The 15,537-nt window shown below is 35.5% G+C and overlaps 2 protein-coding genes across 4 annotated transcripts in view; one reads left to right on the forward strand and one right to left on the reverse strand.

Annotated features, from left to right (window-relative positions):
* LOC135201209 (uncharacterized) overlaps positions 1-13,304 on the reverse strand; it is a 22,533-nt gene extending 9,229 nt beyond the window's left edge. The window contains 7 exon segments of the mRNA XM_064230087.1: positions 1,787-1,919; positions 3,337-3,639; positions 4,206-4,332; positions 7,754-7,961; positions 9,173-9,318; positions 9,624-9,803; positions 13,220-13,304. Of these exon segments, the coding sequence (XP_064086157.1) occupies positions 1,787-1,919; positions 3,337-3,639; positions 4,206-4,332; positions 7,754-7,961; positions 9,173-9,318; positions 9,624-9,791 (1,085 nt within the window). The 5' untranslated portion in view covers positions 9,792-9,803; positions 13,220-13,304.
* LOC135201787 (sulfotransferase 1C4-like) overlaps positions 5,938-15,537 on the forward strand; it is a 37,150-nt gene continuing 27,550 nt past the window's right edge. The window contains exon 1 of one of the 3 annotated variants that reach the window (XM_064231040.1): positions 5,938-6,033. The gene's annotated coding sequence lies outside the window, so the exon portion shown is untranslated. Of the gene's footprint in view, positions 6,034-9,810; positions 9,920-14,807; positions 14,984-15,537 lie in introns of those variants that run through there. The other 2 variants (XM_064231041.1, XM_064231039.1) reach the window with 2 other exon arrangements.

A 15,537-nucleotide genomic window follows, 5' to 3' on the forward strand; every position in this document is an offset into this window, starting at 1 on the left:
GTGAGAAATTTCTTTGTTATTGGGGCGAGTGTTGCAACGGATACTCCGTTATTATTAGTATATTATTATTCAGAAGATGAACTATGTTCATATGGAATAACGCACAGGGGCCATTGACTCGAAATGCAAGCTCCCAAATAAAATGGTGTTCATTCGAAAGAAGTAACAGAAGGTAATAGGAAATGCAGAAAAAGGAGATAACTTATTAGAGAAACATAAATTAATAATAAATACATAAATAAATAAATAAATAAATAAATAAATAAATAAGTAAATAAATAGATAAATAAATAGGAATATAAGTAAATTATTATTCAGAAATTGCAATAGTTTCATTTTTACATTGAATGATGTAGTGTTACATTTTATTGCTAATGAAAGGGTGTTGAACCTGTTTTAGACACAAATGGCGTTTTTTTTTATACCGAAAAGAAAACAATATTAACTCTTGTTGTAAAGGAAGGCGTGTTAAATCATACATCTTCCTTTAAATATAAAAATTTTTACTTTATATATATATATATATATATATATATATATATATATATATATATATATATATAATTAAGACAGGAAATTATCTTTTAGTCCCACAAAATACAATTTTGTTATTTTTGCATTTTCATTCAGTTATCCATGATTCAGAGCCAACTGGGTTCTAACGACTTCTCTGCAGTGTCCCTTCGGTCCCTAGCAGCAACCCCTTTGGTTCTGTTTACTGTATCTCCATTCATATTTTCTCTCTTTCAACGTACTTTGCAGGCTCTCCTAACAATTGTTTCATAGCGCAACTGCGAGGTTTTCCTCCTTTTACACCTTTGAGACCTATTTACTGTTATTGTCCCTTTCAGCGGTGAATGACCTCATAGGCTCCATTGCTTGGCCTCTGGCCTCAATTTTATATACCATTCCATTCCAAAGTGCCTGCACTTCCTCCTCTATCAACGAATGAATCAAACATTTTGTTTGTTAATTCCTTGTACTACCATTCAAAGGAAACATAAATTTCCTGCGTCCGGCATCAAACTCAAACATATAAATAACTAAAAAGGACATAGGTAAGAAGTGACAAGCACATTTCAGTGAGGTGAGTATTCCAGAGTTTAGTGTCTTTTCATTTCCTACAGTGTAAGTGATAAAATTAGGCTTGCCGTCCTAGACAAATACTTTTTAGGGTCAGAAAACATAAGGTACAGAAACTGGCTGATATGTGATGTAGTACATTCTCACCAACAATGCAGTGTTCCAGAACTGGAAGATAAATGCATTGGTAGTCCTCGCAATAATGAAAAATGAACAAATGCGTGATCGGATCTCCAGCTTACTCAGGGCGCGTGCTAAAATCTATGGTCAAATTGCACATTGTTTCACCAGCGAAAATGAAAATAAATACGCTATATTTTATCATAAATAATTGTTCTGTATTGTTTCTCATGCAAATTATTTATTTTTTGCATATGTATTCTAACAAATAAATCATAAATATCCCATCCTAAAATTCCTGTATCTTTAACTCAACGAGAAACACCTTTTTCAGACATTTCTAGACTTTTCCACCCCAAGAAGAGCAACAACAACAACCACATCAACACCAAGAACAACAAAGTAGTTTGTGGGCTTAATCCCCGAGTAAGCAAAAAGTAAGGAAATTAGGCTAGTAGATAAGACTATGGGTTATTGAAAGGATGAAGCAAAAAATATATTGTTTATATTTATCAAAATATTCACACAAAAAATCAGCTCCTCAGTAAGAACGAACGCCAGACATTATAAGATAACGGTCTACAGTTTTCCAGATGACTTTAAAATTTCTCCAAACTTGAATCTGATGCCGAGACTATTCAAGTTTTCATGGATCCATCGGTCAACCTTGGCATTCAGGTCAGGGGTCAGTTTATTTTTCCAGTCTCCGGATTCGCCTGCAAAAATTAAACATTATTAAAGTGTAGTGTTATTAAAGTAAAGGCGGCATCCACTCAGATCATTTTATCTCTGCAAAAAAAAAATATATATATATATAATAAATAAATGAATAAGCAATGCGACAGGCAGCCTACTGCCCTTTACTAGCCCAGGCTTAAGATTCGCCTGCAAAAGTTAAATGTTATTAAAATATAGGGCTATTAATGTGAAGGCGGCATCCACACAAATAATTTTATAATTGCCAAAAACAAAAACAAAAGAAATGCGACAGACAACTTGCTGCCATTAACTAGCCCAGACTTAAGGAAAACAAGAAAATTCAATGAGAGTAATGGGAGTCGAGAGGTTAAAAATACCTGAACAAGCTAAAACTATTACTTTCATCAATGAAATCAGATTCAATATCAAAATCTTGGAAGGATGCACGATTACGTAGCCTTGAATTCTGGTCTTCCTTGTACCCAGTGGCTGCCTGCCTGTGGAGCATTTGTTTGTTTGTTTGTTTCTTATCTTCATCAGTTACTACATAATACTTTACATTTGTCTACAATGACCTTTTTTCTACGGTAACCCAATTTCCTTCAACTGATGGTCAGGATTATCAAGAGCTAAGAATGGGAACATTACTTAAAAACGTTTGGTTTAAGGCACGCCACCTCCCCCCCCCCCTTAAAAGAATATTATAATCTTACTAGAAAGCACCAAAGACTAGCGAGTACTTCCAAAAAGCTGAACCAATTTTCTTCTGTTAGTTCTCGAATTGGAATGAGGTCACCACCATGATGTGATGGATTTGACATTAAGTTGTACGCTTTTATAATCTCTACTATAAGCTTCCGTTGTCGAATAAAATAATCACGGAAATTTCTGATCTGGACAAGCGCTCATTCAGATAATGGAAATGATACCCGACTCCTAGTATATTTGTAAAATAATAAAAGTGAAATAAACTTGAAATGAATATGAAAACATGAATAAGGTGAAATACCCTCTCTAGTTTTTAAGGAAAATAATTAGAAATGCTTGTGTCGTAAACACACACACGGGCATATGTATACACACATGCACATATACATTATATGCATTAAGCTACAAATGTCATTTAATATCCAATTCGCTCTACATCGGAATTAATATATTTTCATATATGTTAACCGAAGGGGAATTTTTTTAGTTAACTATAGTTTCGTCCTCCCGTGGATCCGAACCAGCGGACAGGCAGAGGAGAAATCAGGACTTCAGTGACATTACTGACTCGGTCAACAATATATATGTGTGTCAGTGTGTGCGTATACATATAAAAGTTATTCAGAAGATCTGAGTAAAGGGAAACGTGATATTATCTAAATACCCCTAATATGAAACGACCAGAAAAAACCACTGCTATCAGTAGCATTCCAAAATCAGACCTACCTTTCCTGAAGAAGCCGCCATCCCTACGGACGATTTTCTCGTCGAAGATTCTCATCTGAACGCCTCCTCTCGTGACCGTGGGCACGACGGCGTTATCCCTGGCCTGCATCTCCTCGAATGACGCGTGTTTGACTATCTTCTCCAGCTGCGCCTCCGCCAGGTTCGTCTTGAGGAATGCATTGAGCGCTCTGATTTCACCCAGGGGATTTTCCTTCAGGTCTTCGTAGAAGACGAAGTGGAGGTTCTGGTGGCCTGTCCTCTCCCAGGCCTCCTTCAAGTGAAGCCAGTAAGGGCCGTATAATACTGAAAGGAATATAATGTCTCGATTAAACCATTATATAATTACTATCGTCATCATCGTCGCCTCTGGCACGTTGCGGCGAAAGGGCCACTATTCTCTCTCTCTCTCTCTCTCTCTCTCTCTCTCTCTCTCTCTCTCTCTATTCTCTATATATATATATTATATATAATATATATATATATATATATATATATATATATATATATATGCTATATCATATTATCATATATATATATATATATATATATATATATATATATATATACATATATGCAATATATCTACTATATATATATATATATATATATATATATATATATATATATATATATATATATATTTACACATACGCCCAATAGTAAGAAATCTATAAAATTATAGAAAAATTAACTAGAAAAGTTAATGAGTCCATTACTGACCAGATAAAAAACATGAAAAAATGCAAAATCGTGTCAAGCGAATGTATAAGTTCTCAAGAAAAGGGAAGTAGTTGCCACGCATATCCTAAATAGTTTCTCTTAGTTTTTCATAATAACTAATTACTAGAGTTCTCAACAAAAGCCATTACAATCGTCGTCGACGAAGTACTGGACGAAGTCCTCGAAGCCTCCAACATAGGCGTGACCCCTGTTGATCCTGCTGTGATGGTGGTAGGATACTATGACGTCCTTGGGGTTCCTTGCCACGTACACGACCTAAGGGCGTTTCAACGAGATAGAAAATTATCTCAGCGAAATGTTATCCTTTGTCATTCACTATGGTTGTTTCTTTGGTTTGTACTTCATTTATTTCAAGTTATCAAACACTTATCGGTCAACAGAAGTCAGGATATACACTACAATTATCAGTAAACAGAAGTCAGAATATACACTACAGTTATCAGCAAACACAAGTCAGGATATACACTATAGTTATCAGTAAGCAGAAGTCAGGATATACACTATAGTTATCAGCAAACAGAAATCAGGATATACACTATAGTTATCAGCAAACACAAGTCAGGATATACACAATAGTTATCAGTAAACAGAAGTCAGGATATACACAATAGTCATCAGTAAGCAGAAGTCAGGATATACACAGTGGTTATCAATAAGCAGAAATCAGGAGATACCCAATAATTATCAGTAAACGGAAGTCAGGATATACAAAATAGTCATAAGTAAGCACAAATCAGGATATACTCAATAGTTAGCAGTAAACAGAAGTCAGGATTACAGTACTCCCCGACAATCTGCAAATAATAGAACCCTTTCATTAGGTCACTTTAAGATAGTTTTTTTTTTTTTTTACCGCAAGCAATAATGAACTAGTAGTTCAAGTTGTAAACACATCATGGCTGGTGAGACTAAAATGACAATAAATGGCAGTTTGTAGTTTCTAGAATGTAAAGTTCCTAAGCGTGTTGGACTAGATCTGGAAAGAGCATCAAAACAGCAAGTCTACTTTTTCCGTTTTCGTGTTCAGCTACGTTATGTTCCCATCTCCAGAAACAAATCGTATGCCTTCGAAAATCTATGCAAATATGGAATTTACCGTTTGCAAAGTGGTTGCAACCTTGCATGGAGGTAAAGGATAGGACTTTTTTTTTTACACATCTGTTATAAAATTAGTCTGTATTAATTTGTATTTTTTTTTCGTTAACGGTTAATATCTAAAGTCGATACCATTGAAACGGTTCGTGATTGGCTGCTCATGCTACTCGGCACTCCACAAAGGTTACAGTGATATCGGCTAAAAAGAATTGAAAGGCCTGGGTTCTATCTTGTTATGAGTCGCAAATTTATATATATATAGTTATATATATATATACATATATATACATACATATATGATATCATATATATATATATATATATATATATACATATATATATACATATATATATATATATATTATATATATAGATATATATATATATGACATACTTGTATATTAATATATTAATAATATATATATATATATAATATATATATACTATATATAATATATATTATATATATATACGCCTAGAGTTTTTGATTAATAATATATTGTCAATATGTTCTCTGTTACCTATTGGAATGTGAAGAACAGAGCAGAGGCAACGACCTGAGAAAGCTGACAATGAGTTTCTATGGATGGCGTGAGATAAAACTGCTTAGTTAGACAAGTCAATGTACGATAGTTTATCAACTCTTCTCAAAGTGCCTTTGTGAAACTGGATGAAGCCAGTAATTGTAAGGCGCTAACGAACTGTGCGTTCGTAAGTGCGTGTGCGCCTCTTCTGTTAATAATGTTGGATACCCAAGTCTACGGGTGATTTTGATAGAGGCGTCTCGAGAGAAAGGCAAGATGCCGTGGTGCTCACCGGGAGTTTTTATGATATAGTGCTTTAAGTGTTCCGGCTGCTTGGGTGAGTGTTGAAGTGTTTTAGCCAAAGACTGGCTTGTTATCTATTTGACATGTTTGTGGTAATATCCAATCTTTAATCTCTGATTGTTAAACTTGTGTGTGTACTTACCGGGATGTGTTCTGTGTCTTTGAAACTGACGGTTCTGGCAATGAGGGGGACAGGGAGTCCCGATGGATAAAGACTTTTTGGAGACTATAACTGTTCAGACATTTTTGTTGGGGTTTTAATTGAATTGAGTTAGTCTGTAAGACTTGATTAGTTCCTTATTTATTCATTGTTAATAAATGTGTTTTCTTATAATGCAACTCTCTCATTTTCATTACCTGTTAGAGTGGAGAGAAAGAGGTGAAGAGAGAGAGGGGTCGCTCGGAGAGAGAGAGAGAGAGATTGCTTGCCGAGAGAGAGAGAGAGAGAGAGAGGGGCTGTGTGTATTAGTTTGCCTTGACGCTCGAGTTACACGTTTACCAAATGAATAATGAGGGAATACCTCATTACATATATATATATATATATATATATATATATATATATATATATATATATATATATATATATATATAATATATATATATATATACATATATATACATATATATATATATATATATATATATATATATATATGTTAGGAAACAACAAAAGTCTGTCTAGAGAAGCTAGGGACAAATTAGTTAGGAAAACCACTGGTAGAAATATATATAGTAATGGTAGAGTGATGAAGAATCTACCAGAAGTTAAGGTAGAAAAGGGAATAGATGTGTGCAGCATAAGACTGCACGAATAGCAGTTTCGAAAACGAGACCAAACATTGGCACGTGTTTTCGAAAACAGTAAAGTGCAAACCTCACCAAAAACTACAAACTTTGACTCCTTCAGTGGGTGGTTACAGTCAAGAGACGAAACCAATCAGACTAATCTGGGGGTGGCACCGGAAGTAAGGAAAGCCATTCAAGTAGAAGTAGGATGTGTCTTAGAGATTAGTTATGGAGGAGCTAATTGAATCAGTTAGGTCCAAACTTCATTTGAACTCCTAGTGAAATTCAGTCAAGAACCAGTCCTTATACGGGGAGGCTGTGTTCCTTCTCACTCTGTTCCATTGTAGTGACAGTGTTGTATTGTGAACCTCCTGAGAGACATGGCTAAAACGAATAAATAATCTACAATGTTCCTATGAGAAAAGAAACTCAACCGTAGCAAGTGATAATTAAAGGTTAACCCATATAACAAATAACCTTTCAAACAATACCCATAGCCACGAAGAGAACCAGAAGAAGAAGAGAGAATAAGAACTCGTAAGTACGCCACGCAAACATAACGAAGAGAGTAATAAAATAAAACCCCGTAACACACACGCACACACACACACACACACACACACACACACACACACACATATATATATATATATATATATATATATATATATATATAATATATATATATATTGTGTGTGTATACATATGAAAATGAACGGCCCATACAACACTATTTGAACGTTGCAACCATATATTTCGAGTACTTCGTTCTGTGCTGATCATTGGTAAAATATGGACATAGGCTATCTTACAAGAGTATATATACAAAGTATATGTAGATGTGGCGGTAAGTCTCTATTGGTGACCCAGGAAAAAATTATAGCAACCTAAACTACAGGACTTCATTCTTTTCAAATTCAAAACCAACATATTCCGACCCTGATATAGAGAGAAAAACAACCAACCTTACTGACATCCAGCAGCGAGGGAGACATCAGGGAAAAGGGCAGATGTGTTTTGATGATCCTTGGATCTGGCAGACATTCCGCCAACTGCAGGTATATCCCTTCTTCGGGTTTCCTGTCCGGACACCATCTTTTAAAGGCGTCGTATAGCGGGTTGCTAGTAGAATGGATGTCTTCCATTTGGAAACGGGGCGTGAAGGCATCCATCCTGTGAATTTCAGAAGAGTTCGGAAAGAGATCACTGAGCAGAATTCAGAATGACGATATCTCGGGTCCTAAGGTTTGTTGACTCTCTGCTTCATCTTCCATGATAAAAATATTCACTTAAAAAATTCCAGATCTATCTCATTGATGAAGTTTTCCTATACTTTATGTTTGTGATTTGTATTTGATCTGTCATTTTAAAGTTATCTCAGTTCTCATCTGTTTCTAGGCCGAGAAATAACAAAAAAGATGGACCGACTATATTCAAGCCATCGACTTTTCCATTTTGCTTTCAACTTATCTAGTATTGATTATATCATCTTCCAGACAATTCTGCTAAAACTGCCTAACACTATACTCTGTTTTTTCCCATACGTCCATCCGCCTGTGGTGTTTTCGCATGGTAACACTGCGTCCCGGGCTTTAAATAGTTACGCTATGTGTAAGTTTTAGGTAAATAAAAGGATATCTGGGTGTACCTTGCAACTGAAAAGTGTTTTAATAATTTACTGTATGCGAATTACACCGTTAATATTCGAAATAGAATATTATTTAAAGCCCGGGACGCAGTGTTACCATGAGCAAACCCCACAGGCGGATGGACAGACGAAAAAAAAAACAGAGTATAGTGTAAGGCAGTTTACAGACACGGAAATATTCAGCAAAAACTGGAAATGACTGCAATAATCATGCCAGCTTACCTTCGGTTGATCTAAATAAATATTTATTTGTTTTTATATTTGTTTACACATTTGTTTGCCTTTGTTTTTCGATATGCCCTTTTTTTTTTTTACCAGCCACCTATTACACACTTTCCCTTAAAATGAATGTCACATATGAGCGAGTTATCCTAAAGCTAATGACCCCGTTTTTGGTTGTCGTAAACGTTGTCATTATTTCGAATAATGATAATAATAATGATAATAATAATAATAATAGTGAATCTAAATTAAAATAGTTTAGTGTTGAAGTATTTTCATTTAGATTAATTTTTATGATTATCTGCGTTGATTATATTAATTTAATAATAATAATAATAATAATAATAATAATAATAATAATAATAATAATAATAATAATAATGAAACTAAATTAAAATACTTTTGTGTTGAAGTATTTTAATTTAGATTAATTTTTATGATTGTCTGCGTTGATCGTATTCATTTAATAATAATAATAATAATAATAATAATAATAATAATAATAATAGCTTACTCTAAATAGGGTGACCTCACAATGACAGGCAACCCGGCATCAGGATTATCTAAGTTGGGGTTATTCGTCATGGTCCAGACGAGTTCCTGCATCCAAGTCGTACCACACTTGGGCCAAGTCATCACCACGACGTCGGTCTCTTTATGCTGGGAGAGAGAGAGAGAGGTTACGTATACTTTCCAGTAGAAAACAGTAAATCTTTCAGAAATGTCACATGCAATGGCAGTAGTAACTGAGCATAGTAATTGAAAAAATCATTGCATTAATTCACATACAGTAATAGAAGAGAATATTGACAAAATAATTTTATAAAAGAATTATATCCGTTATTTGCTTTGGCGATAGTACTTGGTTACTTGAGCACGATCATTGCAAAAATCATTTCAGAAATTCAAATACAGTAATAAGTCATTATCACAGAATAATATATAACAGAATTATAACCCCTAACCTCAAAGTTATAAATCTTGCTGGCGAAATTTGTGTAACCGGGAGGCAAGAGCCATCTGCCGGGCGTTAGTCGAATTAGGCCGTTGATGTAACCTTTAAAGTCTTTACGCAATTTATCTGCTTCAGGTTCATCTGTAGGTACCGCCACGTGGCCACTGATCAATTTCATTTTGACACTGACCTGGAGGGGGGGAAAAGCCACTTACAGGGACAAAGAAAATTGATAAACAAAATTATTATTTCACGGTCAGGTCTTATGTGTCTCTTGCCTCTGGAGTTGATGCTGAATAATTCCAGGTATGTTGGAACTGATCCTGTTACTACTTTGCCCAAGAATAATGCATAAGAATAACAAGAATAATTGTAATAAAAGCTCTTTATATTACAAACACACACATTAAACAGAGCGAATTATCCTTTTCTGAGACTAGAGGGAAAAATATTTGCAAGTGGAACTTCAACATGTCAGCGATGCGATGTAAGAAGGGACATTTACTAGATTTCCTTATTGCATCAGGTACCGAGATTTGCGATCCTTTTTAAAAAGAAATCGCACCTCGCTTTGCTGATTGTTTCAAAGCAAGTCAATTCATCAAAATGTTTTTCATTTAACCTGGTGATTGTGACTGACTGTAAAGTTATTGGAAACTCAGACCCGTACCCAGAGTTTTTTTATAGCGGGTGGGGGTCGCTTTTCCCAAAACTAGACCTTTTCTTCTACAAATGTCAGTGCATATATAGGTAGTATATACAAGATGAAATACTTGAAAAATGTTACTTGAGTTACATTAAGAAGAAAAACTGGTTACCTACGCAGTCTATGCCCTTCTACCCGATTAGATGTTATTCAAAGTACTGACTTTGGTTGACAGAATTTTACTTATAATGTTGAAAGTTTTTACTGAAATTATAGATTATTTCTTCAGTTTTATCGATAGATTGATTTATTATATTAACAATAACATGCGTACTACTTTAGTTTTTGTTATGTTATATACTTTTACTTTACAAAAAACAATAATTTATTTATTACTTTGTAAGTACAGTTCAATGAAAAGAATAGTCACAGAAAATATGGACTTCCAGAAATTTGAGTTGGGGCGATTGTTCGACCGCCCCGACCTCTCCCCAGCCCCCTCCCGGAACAGGCCTGAAACTAGTGTCCAGAGAAAATAGGAACTTTTGTATATGGAACTTCTTCGAGTACACGGTGTTAGGAAAGCCTGTGCTTAAGTTGAGCACTTCTGAGTATGTCTGTTATGAGAGACCTACCGTGCTTCAGTCTCTGTATTGCATGTGAGTTTGTGCTTTCAGTCTGCGTCATACTTTCCTGATGGAATACTGAATACTTGAGGATGAAGTCTCGCCAGATGATACTTATTCAGACTGACAGGGCGGTAATTGCAATGCTATTTTCCTTTCTTTTTCTTTTAGGACTAAGTAATACTTCTCACCGGTATTAACCCGGCACGTACTCGTGTCCACTTTTATCAAAGTCCAGGGTAAACCCATTACTATATCACGTGTCACCCTTTGATCCCCGAAGGCTAGTACTAGACGCAGCTTCCCAAGGAGCTTCCGCCATTTTTAGTACTATAGTAGATTCACATCAGCCGTGCATTTGATGTCTAGGTCCGTCCCTTACGACGCTTCTGACTGGCTGTTGATAAGCCAATCACCGGGCTGAAAAACTGTCAGTCTCTCTCAACAGTTCACATAGGCAGGATGTATGTTCCACTTCTCCTGAGGGATACATCTTTCAAAAGCATCCCCCAGGAGAGGTGGAACATACATCCTGCCTATATGAACGCTCGGGAGAGACTGAGAATTTCCAGCCTTATTACTGGCGTATCAACAGCCAATCAGGAGCGTCGTAAGGGACTGGCCTAGACATGAAATGCACGGCTGATGTGAATCTACTATAGTACTAAACATAGCGGAAGCTCCTTGGGACGCGGCGTCTAGTACTAGCCTTCGGGGATCAAAGTATTATATACACCCATTCATATTGACTGGTCGACAAATTACATTCATAAACGATATCTTTGTGCGGCCGCCTACTTTACTTAGCATGAGTTTACCCTGGACTTTAACAAAGGTGGAGACATACCGGTTTAATATCCTTCTTACCTACATTTAATAATGTAAGAAATGATTAAATAGGCCTATCTTTTATGAATCATATTGTATTTAATTAATTAATGAGGTCTACCCTGTTCTCTTCAGTTATCCATGTCGCTTATTTGCATCCTATCCAAGTAAGGGGGTCTAGCTGATCCTATTGTATCCAGAATATCCGGACGTTTTTTTCTAGTCGTACTCTAGAAATCCAGAAGACCATATACTATCCAAATAAATCTAGTAGAGACCCTCCTTTCATCCGATGTCATCAGAACATCGGATAACTTACTGCGTTTGCAACAAGAGGCCACCATCCAACGCTTGAGATGCCGTAAAAGCGTGGTTCTTAACCTGGGGCGGCGCCCCCTAAGGAAAAATTAAAAAAAAAATTCTAATTATATTCGTTATTCTCTTAACAAGAGTGAGGAACTAATATTCAGAAGTTTATGAAAAAACGCAAAAGTATATCGCCTTATAACGTTACTTTCTTAGAGTCTAATACTCTAGTCAGACTCGTTGGGCTGACCATGTTTTGTAAATTATCGATCTTCCTTCCTATCCCTCAAAATCCATTCTCTTTCTCGTATTTTTTTTATTTTTCTTTAAATCTGGGAGAGAATTTTACTCATAGATGAAAGGGGGCGGTGGGAGAAAGGACCAACTCTTAGAGGGGGAGTGGTAAAAAAAAGATTAAGAACCACTGCGTTATAGGGATGTCATTATTCGGCAGGGGAAGGCCGACCCCTATCACCACCCACTTCTACTCACCGCTCTCCCCCAAAACTAGGACCAGTAGCTGGAACTAGCCCTCGCCTGACTTGAATCTAAACGTAGACATTTTTAGCCATGTGGCTGATTATTCAGTTCTTACGTTAGAGGACTGAAAGTTTGTAATCACGAATGATAAAAGGGCCAGACGTGATGCGCCTTATATATTCAAAATTTTATGACCATCTGTGAAAGTCACTGAACTGCAAAACTACATTAGTTCATTCCAGCATGAATTACATTACCTTAACATATAATTGCTAGAATTTACACGTAGCATTACCATGTATAGGTAATTTTCAAACATTACTTGAAAAACAAAACACAAATGTTACAGCAAACATGCAGAGTAAGGCACTGAGTTATAAACACTCAAGGAAGAGGATGAATATACCAACAATCATTCAACAGAAAACAATGAATTGCCAGTTAACGATTTGTCATTTTCGTGACCATTTTCTGTTTCCTCTTTAACATTTATAAGTTTTTCCTGCTTTACTCTTCGTTGGCGTAAGGTTGTCATACGAGTAAAAGCCACTTCTTCCAGTGTATGCTTTTCATCCTGTGGTAAACTGACCGAGATCTTTCTACTTTATAAAAACTCTCTGAAAAGGAATGATCTCTGAACGTCATTTTTCTTCTAAATCACTTTCCACAGCTTCACTGCATTACACTGGTGTTCCTAAATACGTAGAATGAAATCAATACCTCTTGGGCATCAGAATTGCGACTAAATTAATAATCAACACAACCTTCGTTGACAAACACTTAGTGATAAAGGGCAACACCCTGCCCCCAATCGCTTAGAATTCGGAAGTTCTTATTCATCTGGCAGTCTCCGCTTTGCTGCAGGCATTCAAGATTGAGAATTATCTTACCTCTGGACGTCTAGTTGCCTGTGTTACTTTACAACTTGCTTGGGTAGTTATCAGACTACTGTGGAATAAAAAAGAATATTTACAACCTCTCTATATTTAACATGTGCTATGTGGACATTGAATTACATGTAAATAGACGGCCAAAAATTTTCAACGGACTTTCTAAAAAATAAAAAACTTAATTTTTAGGTGTTGCCATATCTGCAAGCAACTGTCACTATAGTCACAATCGTAGTTATGTTGTCCCTGTCAGGAAGAATTTATTTCCCAAAGCTAAGAGTCTTCTCACATCACTTAGTAACTACAGACGTGAATAGGTATGAATAGTATGTAATTACAGAATTACAGAAGTAGATATAGTGACTATCGTTATGCATCACAGTCGAGCTCACATTGGAGAATAAAAAGTCTTGCTAGAGATTACGTTGCACTCATAAATAACAAACATCATGATGACGGTGCGGTTTTTGAATTGCATTGATAGCCCTCCAACAGAGACTACATTTAATTTTGTTCTATGTATTGCACTCTTTTGACCATTAACAATAACTGGCAAGCGATATAATCATTAGTTTTTCAAATAATTATGAATACAATTCCTGTAAAAGGGATGACATTTTTTCTTTGTCATTATTGGAAGACGTTGTATTTCATATTTATTCTGGGTTATATTCCAGTTAATCCATATTGGAATCAGTGAAACACTTTCACTAGGTTTCTCTCTCTCTCTCTCTCTCTCTCTCTCTCTCTCTCTCTCTCTCTCTCTCTCTCTCTCTATATATATATATATATATATATATATATATATATGTATGTGTGTGTGTGTGTACATATGTATGTATATATATGTATATATATATACCAACTACCTCTCTTTTTCCTTAGAGGGATTTAATCTAAGTGTTAATAGGCTTTCAAGAAGTGTGTGGAGGTAAGGTTGCTCACCATAGTTGACTAACCACCAGATAATTCCAATCTGCGGCTAAAGTCAAGAGGGGCACGATGTGGTTTTCGGGAAATGGATACGGTCTTTTTCCCCCTTCGGGATCGATCTCAGGTTTCTTACCGATTAGGTGAAATTGTTATTCACACACAAACACATTTTCACTTCCGTTACTTCTTAATGAACACCATATTCTTTGGAAGCTTGAATTTCAAGTCAGTGGCCTTGTGGGTGTTCCACATGAAAGGTGTAAATCCCTTGAATAATAATAATAATAATAATAATAATAATAATAATAATAATAATAATAATAATAATAATAATAATGATGATGATGAACCAAACAAAAACAAGAACTTCTTTCAGTTCTCTTCTGAAGATATAAAATGAAACCCACAAAATTACTGCGTATAACTTGTTTACTAGTGTTTACATTCTATTTTCCTCAACACTCGAGTACTTTCAGGCACTATCTGTGGCCCTTTTTCAAGAGATGTGTTAGTTATCAGACTGGTTCAAAGCCCAGCATTCTTCTGGAACTTCTCATTGAATTACAGCAGTCAACAGAGTACGGTACACAAGGAACGTCAAACGTAAACAAACACTAAACAAACAACAGAAAAGAAAACATTCGGTAACGTCAAAAAAAGCGTAAGTAAACAATCAAACAGGTTATTAAGATAAACGCCAATTTACCTCATCCATTTTATTAAATTTAGCACAGGCAAGGAAAACATTCATATTTTAAATTCAATATCTGAAGGTGACTTCAAGGTCATTCGGATCTTCTGAATCCATTCATCGACCTCAGCTTCAAGGTCAGGGGTCAGCTTGCCCTTCCCGTCACCAGTTTTGCCTGGAAAAACATGTCAGATGCTTTAAATGAGATGCCCAAGGCTTCGTGACTCGGCGATTTGTAACCATAGAGATAGTTTATGGATGCAGAAGAGAAATAGTGAATGAGGTATTTTGCAGTTCAGCTTATCAGGGTACTGATTGCTTATTTTATGGAACGTTTATAATGGTAATGCATAGATTCATGTATACCTATCATTATACACAAGCAATCCAATATACTCGCAATATACATATGATGTATATATATATATATATTATATATATATATGTGTGTGTGTGTGTGTATACATATATATATATATATATATATATATATATATATATATATATATATATATATATATATA

The sequence above is a fragment of the Macrobrachium nipponense genome, chromosome 28 (assembly GCF_015104395.2).
Source record: "Macrobrachium nipponense isolate FS-2020 chromosome 28, ASM1510439v2, whole genome shotgun sequence".
NCBI classification, from domain to species: Eukaryota; Metazoa; Arthropoda; class Malacostraca; order Decapoda; family Palaemonidae; genus Macrobrachium; species Macrobrachium nipponense.